A 14,092-nucleotide genomic window follows, 5' to 3' on the forward strand; every position below is an offset into this window, starting at 1 on the left:
TTACCACTGGGAATTTTACAAGCTCCACTATACTTGCCTTAAGATTAAAGAGAACAAAATCTAGGAACTTGTTAAACGATTGAATCGTCGTGACTTGTTTAAAAAGAATTAAATTGCATTAAGAAAGTTACTTTGCAGAAATGGAACAGAATATATATATATATATATCAAAATCATTGTAATATAATATTTAGAAAATTCTTATTATCAATAAATGTCATTAAAAGTCATTGTGACTATGATAACTTCTATCAATTATCAACGCATTATTGATTCAGATAGAGCAACATCGCACTTTAACCAAGGAGTAGTCACTTGACTTTTTTATATAAATGATCACCCGGGATATCTTTATATCCTAATTAAAAGCATTATTATTAACATATTGTAATATATTATTATTATAATACAAATAGAACTCCTTCTGTTTAATTAATTTGTTTGTTGTTATTATTAATAATTTTCCGCGATTTATTAGTGTTTAACAATATTATGAATAGAGATTTAGTTACAATTTCCTGAAAAAATAAGCAGGAACCAAACAGATATTAACACTACAACCGCAGCAGTGCCATTTTTCACCCAACTGATAGTTTTGCTTTTCCAGTTAATTTGAATTTTCACGTGGGGCTTTAGATTTTCCACTATATGATTTTTCACTATAATCATAATTAATTACAATTTTGCTTTTATGACGACAACCCTCCCTCGTAAAAAGCCAAATTTACCTTGAACTGTGATTGGATTAATTTAGACCCGCGGTTTTAGCGTTAAATGAGATAAATACGTTAAGTTGCTTATTATGACAGTATTTCTTAAAAGTAAAAGAGAAGGTAGTATTATGGCCAGTGTATATTGTGGACTCCCTTAACATCTCCGCTATTACATAGCGAATCCTAATGATTACTTATAAATTATTTGTTTAGTAACTTGCAGTAATTATACTATGATGCTAATATAAGGGAGACCGGGTCTCGTTGACACAATTTTCACAATTTCGGCATTAGATTTTTTTAACAATTAATTATTATGATTAAAATATATCAATATGATAGAAAACCTTTCTCTACATTTTCATATCAGTAATGGTTCTATGCACTGTATAATTTCTTTGCAATAAATGAAATACGGACATGCTGCATTGTAGTTAACTTGTCCCGATATGTGGGACACATAAATTGGTACATATCACAGTATAAATTGCCTCTATGATAAACTTTATATTAAACTAACAAAAATATAATAGAAAAATAATAAAAATAAAAATTAGATAGTAGATATGTACTTTTTGATAAAAATTGTATGTTCCACAATTATTTTGTAATCAAATAGCAAAATGTCGTTACAGAAAAATAAGTGTAAATTATTTTAATTCTATTTCAGTTTAATATAGAAATATTAAATATAGAGCATTTTGTCAGAGTTAAATTGTAATTAAATGTTCACACATGTGATACAGCGAGTTAACATAACCTAATCTTTTCTTATGATACGAGCCAATGCACCCCATCTCTGCACACGTCCGATTTTAATCATTTTATTATAATAAATTACATTGTTACTCAAAATAACGTATTGTATACTAACAAACTTTTCTTTTAACTAATAATACATCACTTAGATTTGCTTTCGCAAACCGAAGAACATTAATATGAAATTATGAAATGCTCAAAAATTTACTTGTCTGCTCTTGAATCAGACTTTTTTCTTTTTCTATTTCGCATTTTTACTTTCAAGTATTTCGAAACGTTTCTGAGGTATATTTTAGCATTCAATTACACCTATTTCCTCATTTTTCTTAAACTTACGTATTATCACATGAATATATATTTTTTTGAGTGTGTTATTTGCTAATTAACATTTTGTTTTTGTATATATTTTGAGTTATACAAATTTACACAGTAGCATGGCATTTTGCTAATGTGATCCTTTATAAATACTGATTACTCACGACTCTATTTTGAAGTCTCTATTTTATATCAAAATAATTATTTGATAATCGATTGTAGCTCTACTGTTAATCTATAGTTTACATTACGTGTACTATTTTTATTATTGAGCAGCTTATATGCAGAAGTTATGTGAATGTATATACATTCATTTGCATACATTTTAAAATGTTTTATTTTTTTGTTAATTTTGTAACCAAATATTTTTTTCTAGACAAAACAAATATTTTAAGGCTTTTTAAGGCTTTTTATCGAAGGCTATATTACCTCATTTTTTTCTTCGAGTCGTTATACAATGTCGCCACATTTTTATTAATAGTATTCTAAGTAATAAATATTTCGTAATTTTGAGTCCAGAATCGATTCAACAACATTTTAACGAATGTAATTGTCACATTTTAAACTTAAAAAATATTGACAAATTATTAACAAATTTATTGTGTAAAATGTAACTGGGTGTCATAATATCATCTTCTTCTCTAAAGATTTTAATTAACATCACTCTTGTTTATTGTAAATTTGCGATGAAATTGAATATTTTAAAAGTTCATAAAAAATAATTATTAAAAAAGAAAAAAGTATGTTAAACAATTGTTAATTAGATATTACCAATGGATCACGACACATAATCCGTAACCCTTTGGCATCCCCGAAGAAAACACCTGTGAAAGCCTCAAAAGTATTATGTTAAATAATATTCACACAAAACAATATTTATCAACAATTTTCACATCTTTTACCATTAAGATATAAAAATATCCCGATAGATGACTATTCCCGGTTAAATAATAAAAGTATAATATTGTATAATTCTATTAATACAATTGATTGGGATAAGAAATAATTGAGAATTTAAGGAAGTAAGCGCTCATCCGTTTGTATAATCGTGACAGATATCACCTATATAAACAACGTAGAATCAAGATTTCGAAATTGATAGAACGAACAACAAGCCTGCAATCTTTCTGCGGATTACGTCCCTAGCGCGCAATTTGAAACATCGACACACCCCATCCTTCCATTCTCGCGTCTATCACGCCCGACCTAGTCGACGGCAATAAATCTGAACTTACGGTGTATCCTTGGATGCAAATTTCCCTACAGCTGTAGAAATATCGTAACACAATATCGCCATTTTCGCTTTACATTTTTTATTATATTTATAATATATCTCTATAAGAATGTAAATTATATCTGATAACAATCAATTTACTCATTATTTATGATATAACTAACTATTATTGATATGAAGGAATGAACAGTACAATATTACACAGGAACACGATTTCAAAATTGATAGACTGATTGTGAGAGATAACTTATGCGGGGATTCGTCACATCGGATACATGTCCGGCGTACAATTTGAATCATCGCTCCCTGCTCTCCAATCCGCCCACGCAAAACCTTTTCTATCCACACGTCCATCGTGTTCGACTGGCTCGATGGCAATAAATCCAGACTTACTCTTTATCCTATCGAGGCTTTGCCCGCCAGAGTGCGAGCCTCTGGCATTGTCGCGGCTATATCACCAGCCAAAACGGACGAGAGGGACGGCGTTGTCGTGCGACAAGACTCGACGGAACCTGAATTAAATTCTGAGATTTATCGCGTCAATAACCGTGCATTAATTTATGATTTTTTGCGGTGAAGAACGTAAATCCACGGGGCATGCCGCCGTCGTGCCAATTGTTTCGCTCTACGTGGCGGCCCAACCAGAGAAATGGACATAAAGAGGAATGGCAAAGAGGAAGAGAGTAAACGTTATACGAAACATACAACAGCTCAAATCTATATCGATAGAACCAGCGTAAGGTATACGTGCGCTGTGCGGCGTAAGCGATGTGAAGTGTGGGTAACAGCGTATGCGGGCGACTAGCAGCGTGTTCTACATCTAACTTATATTGACCACTCAACATTCCGAGCTCGTAAACTACGACGTTTGCCGACCATTCGGTGCAAAAGCAATCGGAAACAGTATATCGCGGTTCCAAAAGGCCTTTGATGTCGCGCGCGTATTACCATGAGGGAAAGCATTATCAATTAAAATTATACACCCATATTTGTTACTTGGAGCATAACACCACTAAAAGATTACAAAAGAGAGAGAGAAGGAGAAATACGCGTCGATTCACTAATTTACAATTTATTTCCAATAAAGATTAATCAACTGAGCTGACGGTTCGTCGTTCGAAATTCGCTTTTCAAATCTTTAATTCATTTCGTGATTTTCCTTGCTTCGGCAAAGGAACACATCGTCGGGTTTGAATTTGTTTAATTACTGCTACGCTACTAGTGATGTTTCGCATTAGTCATTATAGATTAATTTATTCTCTACCGTTACTCATTAGGAAGGGTGTACACATGGTACAAATTTTTTCTCACTCTTTTCGCTTCCGCCCAGATACGTCCTTTGATCGATTAATCGTTTTAATTACGGGCGAAACCGCGGCAGGTGTGCATTCAAATTGATGCACAGAGTGGAAGTACCGACTGGTTACAGCCTGAAACGCGCGTAATTCCGCCTGCCTTCTCTTTTATTCTCTTTTACGTTCCTTCCTTTTGACAAACCTTCTTTGAAGTCTTCTCTTCCCAAACGAGGTCGTTCTTTTGCCTTTTTTCACTGCCTATTCTTCGCTTTCCATCCGCGTGTATCACAGCGAACATCGTTTTTGCAAGACTTTTCAAACATAACACATTAAATTGTGGTTCTACGCATTATGTATTTAATGACTTGTCTTCGTAAAGCAGCTGAGCATGCTTTTAGTTTGACAAGTAAACTAAGTAAGTAGCAAAAGAAACGATGTATATCAAAATAGAATAGAAGCATTTTAATACAATACTTGCCAAGTTTTTTTTTGTCTAATAAAGTTATCGACTTTTTAATTTGTTAACCAGAAACAATGTTTTGCTATCTGCAAAATGCATAACCGTCGCATAAACGTCCTATAGATGTCGTTCAACGATCTATTTCCTAATTACTTGCTGCTCTTCTGCACTTAATCCATCACAAACGAGAAGATAAAGGAAGAGGATCAGTACTGTCATCTTCACGCCGGCAATTTTTTTCTACGGGCAATTAATTCCGTAGTACGCGGAAAGTGTCATATATCAAAGTTCCGCCGTTCCGTCTACATCAATCACCGTGCATAGTTGATAATGGGTACCGCGCGACATAGTCTTTTGAAAATTTCCAATTGCGGTCAAGAAAAGTCCAGGTAGCCGACGGATAACGGAAGTGAAAGGAGGGATCGGTATATATGCGGTGCGGAATTTTATTCGCGCTATCCCGCTCTATCGGTCGAAAGAATATTTCCTCGCCTTAATCTCTCGTTGAAACGACTGCAGCCTCCAGGGCCATGTCGCACGTTCCAGTATTCCTAATTTTGTCCGCCGGACGCTACTGGAATCTTAATTATGAGAAAGAATTTGTCGAGAGTGGTCCGGCAACCTCGGACCCAATTCGCCCGACAATGTCGCCAATACTTTTCTAGAGGATATGAGCGTTTCAAAATTCAATTGCGCATGAAACAAATTGAGGTCTCATACGAGTACTGTAATATTGCGATAATGAAGACATAGAGAAAAATGAGAGAATTCTAGAGAAAATAGTAGATATTATTATATACACATGTTATTTCAAGCGAAAAAACGTAATTAAGATATATAATTAAAGTAATTACTTAAACTTTAACAATTATTTAACTCGGCGTAAGCTAAGTCTGATATGTCATACCCGACACGTTGATCTCTTTAATGTTTAAAATTATTACTAGTTTATTAAAATTTTAATAAACATAATTTTCTTATAATTCTGAATATTTTATTTGTAATTTTTATTTAGTGCGTTATCTTACGCAGATCTAAATCTTATACTTTTTAGATTTAGATATTTTTAGATACTTTATCACTTAGTTCACACTGGATTAAGATATTTAAAGTTTATTACTAATAAAAAAAAATGTCAGATACGAAATAAAATAAAAGAGTTCTTAATTAAATAATTCTTAATAAAAAACGAATGTTGAATTTAACACGAAATATCTATCCTAAAATTCTTGATTAAAATTTTCTTGATTTAAATTTTAATTTTACACACACCATTTATATTTATAGCTTATCTTACCGATGTAATATTTATGTTACAGAGATTGCAGAGTTGTCAGAGATCCCCAAACTTTAAAATCTAAGGGATATGGATTCGTTTCGTTCGTCAAAAAAGCGGTAAGCGATACTCTTAATCCAATTTATTTAGAAAGTAAAAAATTTATTGTTATCGTAGCTAAGATAATAAACTAATTCTACTATACGAGCCTTAGCTACGATATTCAAATTTTGCACAGAACACTATCACCTTTATATAATTTCGCATCGTAGGTATAATTTACCCAACATATAAAGTTATTAATTATTAATAAATTATTTTTATTTTTAAGAAATATAAAATTGTAATTTATTTTAGACACATATAATTTTTAAACACAAAATATGCAATAATGCAATTCTGTTATTCATTCATCTTCTGTCTCTATAGTATGAAAAACGTTTCGTTTTAGTAGAAGAAATTTCTTTCTATTCAAAAAGTTTAATAAGATAAGTCCGAATATGTATTATATCAATCGATATATCTTAACTACTAAAAATGTACTTATTCCAAATTAACTTTTTGCTTCAATTATCTTGCAGATCTTTAAGAAAACTTTATACATCACGCTTTCTTATAACGTTTTCTTTTACCAAAATGCGATCACTCTCAAGAAAGTCTAAAAGACAGTCATTTTAAAGAAAGTTGCAAAACATGCAAAGCGTATCGATTAAAACAACAATGTTCGTAATTCCATTCCTAAAGAATTAATAGTAAAAAAATGAAATAACAAATTATTCGGGCACTTAGGTAAGCAAAGAAGATGAAAGATGCATTTTATGTAAATCAGAATTACGGTATAATGACAAGGTAGATAATTTCCTTCCGAGCAGCATTTTAATTATCGCATCTAACCCCGATTGTCTCTAGAGTCGAAAAGAACGCGAGTATTCCTCAAGGTAATAACTACGAAATCACATCCGCAGTATGTCAAATTTGACGCCATCCTCTCGGCTTTCGTTGATCAAATAAAGGGGAGGGTCCGACCGTCACGGTTTACAACATCATTTTTCGGGGCTAAATGGAGAGTGGCCGGAGTTTTAGTGTGACCTACCAAAATCCGTGACGTAAATCACGGCGAAGTTAGATGTACGGCTGAGTAAAAGAAGGCTTTCCTCCGTTTATGGCGGGGTTATTCGTCGAGGCGCCTGCCCCGAAGGTAGACCCTCTCTTCGTTTCCCCTCTGTTTTAATGTCCTATCGATCTGGACCACCGCCGGCACCTGCCTCACACCCGCGGTATTACTATTGCCGAAGTATAAATTTCCCGAGTGTCTCCGTTAACCTCGAGGAACACGCGAAAATTTCTCCCCTTTCCTACCCGCCGCTATCCCCATCCACCGACCAGTCTCACCGCCACTATATCCTTCGACCGCCGGATACACGTACCTAAATCGCGAACTCTGATCGCCTAGCCTAGCATCTAACATCCTGGCTCTTTTAAGATGTACGACGAAATACGAATTCTCGGGATTCTCGTTTTTCTTCAGAGACAGATTCGAAGTCTCGAATACTGCATTTAATATAGAGCTTTATAATGTTCCGCCGTGCGCTCTTAATATGGTTAGTATTCATAGTCGGTTCGTCAATTTCAAGATCGTCTTAAGATGCTAATACGGCTGTATGATTGGTTTATGATATCTTAAGATGATTTTAAATAAGAACTGACTCTATATATGAATACCAGGTTTTATGTTTCGTAACTATTATATATTACAATATTCATCTCTCGCAGGTGCAATGTTTAGTAATGGCAACAGTTCTCTTGACACGTGTACGTTACGCGAATGTTACTAATTACTTGAATCTTACTTAATAGGTAAATATTCATTCTTTTTGTGTTACAAATTGATTTATAATCTGAATGTCAATGAAATAAGAATAACCAGGATTTATAATTTTGAAAAGAAAAATATATAAAACATTTCCAAGAGCGAATATGGTACAATGTCGATGCTATGCGTAGATGGATCCGTCATGTAGTCCAAGCTCTGTCCCTTACTAGTTGATAGCCAATGTATACTTACACACGTAAGTGCTCGGGTCGTTCTAGTTACTGTCAACTTTTATTACTCTACCATTTGATCGATAAATCGTGCGATATTATGACTCACGACCTTAAATACACAAAAGCGTGCCTTCATTCGCATAGATTTGTATTCTCTCAGGTACGCAAACGAAGCAATTAGAACGTCATTTACGGCGCATTGAAAAGCGGTACCTTCGTATGTATTAACGTTATTTATTTACAGCTACAGTCAAAATATCGGATGTATAACAGCCACGTTGACACGTGGCATTGAATATACGCACAGCCATGTAAATAAATAGTCTTTATTTTCTGACGCAATAGGAATATCGTATGTAGCGAGTCGCAGAATTTTTAAAACAACAGGTCATATTTTTATTTAGTCATGGAGTCATACAGTTTTTATTAAAAATAGAAACGTTACTTAAGTATTCTGAATTGTATGAACAAAATAAATTAAATAAATAATTTGAAAACGTTTCAAAGAAATACTTTTTGGAATTTTGCCTTGAAATTTTATTATTTTAACGAACACAAAATTCAATCATGTTATATGTAAGTGGTTTTATATATATATATATATATATAAACTCATTTATACTATTATATATTCACAAAATAACAATATATCTGCTAATAAAAAATGTGTATGTAAAATATTTATCATCTTTTAAGAACATTATTAGTCAGGACGCTATAACTAGTTTGATTCACTTATACCATAATTTGTTCAAAATACATCTTTTATGCGAATTAAAACATTTAATAAGAAAATTTACAAAACAATAAAAATTCAAAATAAATGATAGAAAATTTAAAAGAGACAAGCCTAAAGAGGCAAAGTCAATTACAATGAGGCTTTGTACAATTTGTTTGGTTGAGAAGGAAGTTTCGTTAAGGCCACGTAATCCGACGGCACGTTACTCCGTGCTGGGGCATGACTTAATAATGCGTGTAAAACAGTTGGGTGTCGGTAAGCGGCGCTCCCGTCTGTCTATAGCATCGCCGACCGCGGAAGAAATTCGATTTGATGGGTGCTTGGACAGCTCAAACTACCGGCCGGTGGAAAGTGTGGGGAGAAACGGGAGGCGGCTGGTGGTGGTACTTCTGGTACCACGTAAACGCCCTGGTCACGCCGGACGGAAGGAGGCAAGCGGCGGTGGTTTTCAGGGGTTGTGGGTCGAAGAGGCGTCGAGATATCGACCGAAGTTTAGAATCGGCTTAGAACGGGGCATTCGGTCGCCTGAGCTCTATCTAGGCTAACCACGCGAATGTACGGCATCATATCGGGAATGGAGATTCGAATCGAAAATATTTTATATAGCGGGATATGCGACGGGGAATAAGGAGCGTGTTCAGAAAAGCTCAGAGAGCCACTGGCTGAAGCGTAGCCCGCGCTGTGGAAGAAAGTAACGACTTGAGATGAGGCAAAGGCAAAGCCGAGGACGCCCCGAATGGGGCGCAAATGGGTGAGAGTAAAGAGCGACAGAGAGTGGACTGTTGCCGTAGAAGCTGGAAAGAGGCAAAGACTGTAGAAGACTGTAGAAAGAGATAAAGAGAGAAAAAGGGAGAACGTAGTATCTTCTCTTCGCCTCTCATACCCAAAGAGCTTTTCGAACAGTAAACTTTTTCGGGGAATTCCTTGCGTCGAGAATATTTTTAGGTCTCCATCTTCTCAGCCATCCTGCGAATCTACCGTCCGAATACTACCGTCAACGCGGTATGTCGCGGATGTCGCGCGAGCGTACATTTCCGCGCGTGTACAATGTACACGGTGCAAATGATGACGTGTGCCATACTGTGTTTCTTACGCGCGAGTGCTATGCGTTGCAAATATCACATTATATGACTCTTTTATTTCTTTCGCGAATTTTAATATAAAAATGTTTTTATTATCAGTATAAAGATTTTATTTTTTATACTGAAGAAGAATTACATAATGAATACGTAAGAAGATGAATCGAGCATCGTAAAACCTGTTTCGTTCGAACCATGGATTGTGCAAATAGCTCACATTGCACAGAAATACGACGACGGCGCTTTCTCCTCTTTGCCAAAGGTGTTCCCGATTCTGCCTTGAGAATCCAATGTCGCAATGGAAAACGTCCCGGATCGCCCGAAGCGGTTCACGAAAATCCGGGGAATCAAGAGTGCAGTCGATCGAATAAAATTTCAAAACGTATATTAAGTTGACCTGGATCGAGGGCCATGCTGGCGGGATACCGCGGCTGAATCAACAATAAGTCGCGGATAATATTGACGTCAACATACCTGTTGGTTTTATCCGCGGTTTTGCGTGTGAATGCGGCGGCATCATCCCGCGTCTCGCGCGAATGCCATCGCGGTTCTTACGACGCCCCGCAATTGTTGTTATAGACGTTGCGAAAGACAATAAAGGAGCTTTCGTAGAGGCACTGTGCGCGCGACGACGCGTATTTTCATTCGCTTCTCGGTAAAATCCCTTAGAAGCATTCTGTAATACGTAAATACACATACAATTCTGTCTTTTCTGTAATATCACGATTATTATTTATATTTTTTTAATAAAATTCACGTTGATTACATGATAAATTTTACAAAAATATCAGTTATCTTCTTTGTCATTGTATTTCGCATATTTATTTCTATGTTTTTAACGCGTGTTTCAGGGGTATAGCATTGTAATGTAAGAATTTTGCAAATTTAACTGTAATCGTATCCGTTCATACACATTCGATAAAGTGCATTATAAAATAAAATGACCGTTTTACTGTATGCAAAATATTTTGTATTTCCATTTGAATGCTCTTTACAAAATCAACGATTCCTTTGATCATAAAAAATGAATTAATGAACAATGTAATAGCATAAAGACCAAATAAAATCCGATGCACTGTTAAGGTATTGTAAAAAATATTCAATTTTATATATATAAGCAAAAAGCAATGTTGTGGAAGAGAGTGGAATAGATTTTTTTTAATATACGTACAATATTATATATAAGATGTTAGAGATGTTAACAAAGCAAATATTAAATGAATATTTGCAAAGTTCAACAGAATTATTATAATATCAAAACTAATATAGCCTTCTACATTTAATAATTAACAAAATCGTTTTCTTTCTACTTTTAATATATGAATTTTGCTTTTAGAATTTGCGATAGAAAATATTGATTTTGTCTGTTGTCTTTTCTCAGGAAGCAGAAAGTGCGATCGGCAACATGAACGGCCAATGGCTAGGTGGCAGAAGTATTCGGACAAATTGGGCCACTCGCAAACCTCCCGCACCTAAATCTGAAGGTAAGTACTTTCACATATTATGACCAAGAGTTTTGTTGCATACAACAGTGTAGCATAGAGCATGATTACTATCGTGATAGATGATTTCTTGACATAACAGGTGAAAGTGTTTAATTGTTGCTGCAAACGAATGATATAATTCAATACGTATTACACATCACATAATCTCTAAATAAAGTAAATTTATCAAGTTTTTAATTAAATTTCTAAAATTTTCTATATATATAATATACAGAATTCGTGCATACAAGATATTGTCAATGATCGGAACGTAAAAATGTGAAAATGCAATTGCGATTTTATGAGAATTTCATATCCTTATCTAACAAAAGAAAGCATATTAAGTACAAGTCTTGGATGGCAAAAGCTGAAAGCAATTTTGACAAGTCAAAGTCAGCCTAGCGAATAGAATATCGGTTCAATTTTGGAAAAGAAAATCAAAGGGTCGATACATATTTCCAAGTGTTCCGTCAAAGCGTTATATTTACGTCCACAGCATGCCTCGTCATGAATACCAAATCGGCGTTGCTAAATTAAATATCGCGTTCGTCGGTCGCGAATGCGGAAATTTCGCCGACGCAACTGGAATTCGATTAGGTCGGCGAAATTCTACCGCGCACAAATGGATGCGCACGGTCGCGTTATTCTGTGGAGTTCGAAAGGTCCGCCTCTTGTGCAACACTCGGTGAGTCGTTCGCACAGAAAGCTTTCACTGTGCCATTCAGGAAAGCTCGAAACGGCTTTACCACGAGCGGTTACTCTGCAAAGCGGGCTCTACAAAGGCAGCACTAGCTGTTCGAGTGTTTGTTAATCGATACCTTGAGATGGACTCAAGAGCCTTTTTTCAATGGATTGAGGCGGAGGAAGGAAGAAGTTCTACTCGCGTCGTACTATCATGTTCCCAGAGTACTGAGATTGATTTCAAAGCCTTGCGAGCGACAGTATGGACCCTGTGAAAATTTCCCGTAGCAATGGGGGTCAAATATTTTCTTTTCTCTCTTTTCTCTCTTCTAAAATGCGTTTACTGACGGTAAGTCGTAAATCGCATTTCAAAATTGCACCAAATTGAAATGATTAAATACGATTCTAACGAAAGGAAATTATAATCATCAGAAACATTGGCTAATACAGTATATAATATGCAGTATGATGATAGTAACGTTTAAATTCTAAAATTTGTGATACCGTATTTCTACTGTAACGAAATTATAATAAGTACAATAAATTTTAATCAAATATCTTGAACAAAATATTTGAATTGCAAAAGAGATAAACTATCTTTGCTTATGCAGCATCATCGCGACCATGAATGAGTTGAAACGTTCTCTTTCGCGATAGTAATTACTTGTATAATTAGGATGGTTTGAGACAACGGTTGGATGAAAGCCCTGGCTCAGTAGGGATAGTAAGAATCCAATTGAAGTTATGAACTAAACGCATAATGAGCTTGGAGGTAGCACTCCGAGGCCCCAAGTAAGTATTATTATATTATCATAAGCGGCTCTTCGTCGCCGAGTCGAGGACTCCATCGTCCATCCTTGAGAATCACCTCCGACCCCTCGGCTAACTAATTTCATTCCCCAAGTCTTTAATTAGTATTCGTCGCGAGAGGTCCAAACTTTTTCACTAGGCGAGGGCTCGCAAACTCGACCTATCCGGATTGTTCACCCGTATTTGCATAGGCCAAATTCGCAGAAAGTACTTTCTTGCTGGCTACCTTTACGTGGTTAATATTCCCCGACGAACGTATCTTAAATTTCTCATAAGAGAAAATAATAGTATCGTAAAGAAATTTACCTCGTTCGCCTTCTTTTACGCCATAAACATTCAGTTCTCGTGACAGTTCTCAAGCACGGATATACGTTTTCGCGATTAAAAACACAACCACGTGGATTGCATTGATTTATAACTTTTACTTCCACCTTTACTGTTAGAAGTAAAAGTAATTTACTTCTGAACGAATCTATATCTAAGGTTTCACAGTAAAGCCCTGCATCGCGTTTAGTTTCGATATCTTATTCATTTTCATTCTAACTTCCAAGATCTTCTATAATATTAAGATCTAAAAATTCCTATTTCTTGTTTCTTTTTTTACTAATACTAAGGATCGTCAGTTATCTTGTTACGGATAATTTAAATTCTATAATACTTTCGACTCTTTGAAGCAATAAAACTGCACATTATAGAAAACGCTCTCGTATTCTATATATATGAAATAATTCATTTATAAGAAAATTGAATAAAAATACCAATTAATAACAATATATAAAAATACTAATAAATAAAAATATTGATAATCTACTTAATCATAAATTTATGTACATATGATTAAATATGAAATTATTTAAAATAATATTCAGCAGATTCGAATGGAATACAAATTTAATTATCGGGTAATTAATGAAAATTTAGATCTTTCCCAAATATATTAAATTATTATCTAATCTAATTATATATATAAAATATATCATGTAATCTAATCTAATTTTATAGAATCGTATTGCAAAATATATAAGAAGCTTCCTCCTCAATATGTATTTTATTCAAAGCACGAAATATTAAAACTATTAATTACAATATTTCAGATCTTTTATTTATTTGTGTCCAAAATTATACTAAAACATTAAAACATTTTTTTAACAAAAAATGTAAATTTTTTTAACAAAAAAATTACATTTTAAATTAATACTTA

The 14,092-nt window shown here is 34.4% G+C and overlaps 1 protein-coding gene across 4 annotated transcripts in view; it reads left to right on the forward strand.

Moving 5' to 3' along the window:
- LOC105154894 (nucleolysin TIAR) overlaps window positions 1-14,092 on the forward strand; it is a 433,573-nt gene that overhangs the window by 382,412 nt on the left and 37,069 nt on the right. For all 4 annotated transcript variants that reach the window (XM_011070678.2, XM_011070679.2, XM_011070685.2 and 1 more), the window contains 2 exons: window positions 6,096-6,171; window positions 11,298-11,400. In XM_011070678.2, coding sequence (XP_011068980.1) covers window positions 6,096-6,171; window positions 11,298-11,400 — 179 coding nt within the window. The remainder of the gene's footprint in view (window positions 1-6,095; window positions 6,172-11,297; window positions 11,401-14,092) is intronic.

This window comes from Acromyrmex echinatior, chromosome 1 (genome assembly GCF_024713525.1).
Source record: "Acromyrmex echinatior isolate Ae372 chromosome 1, ASM2471352v2, whole genome shotgun sequence".
Lineage (NCBI taxonomy): Eukaryota > Metazoa > Arthropoda > Insecta > Hymenoptera > Formicidae > Acromyrmex > Acromyrmex echinatior.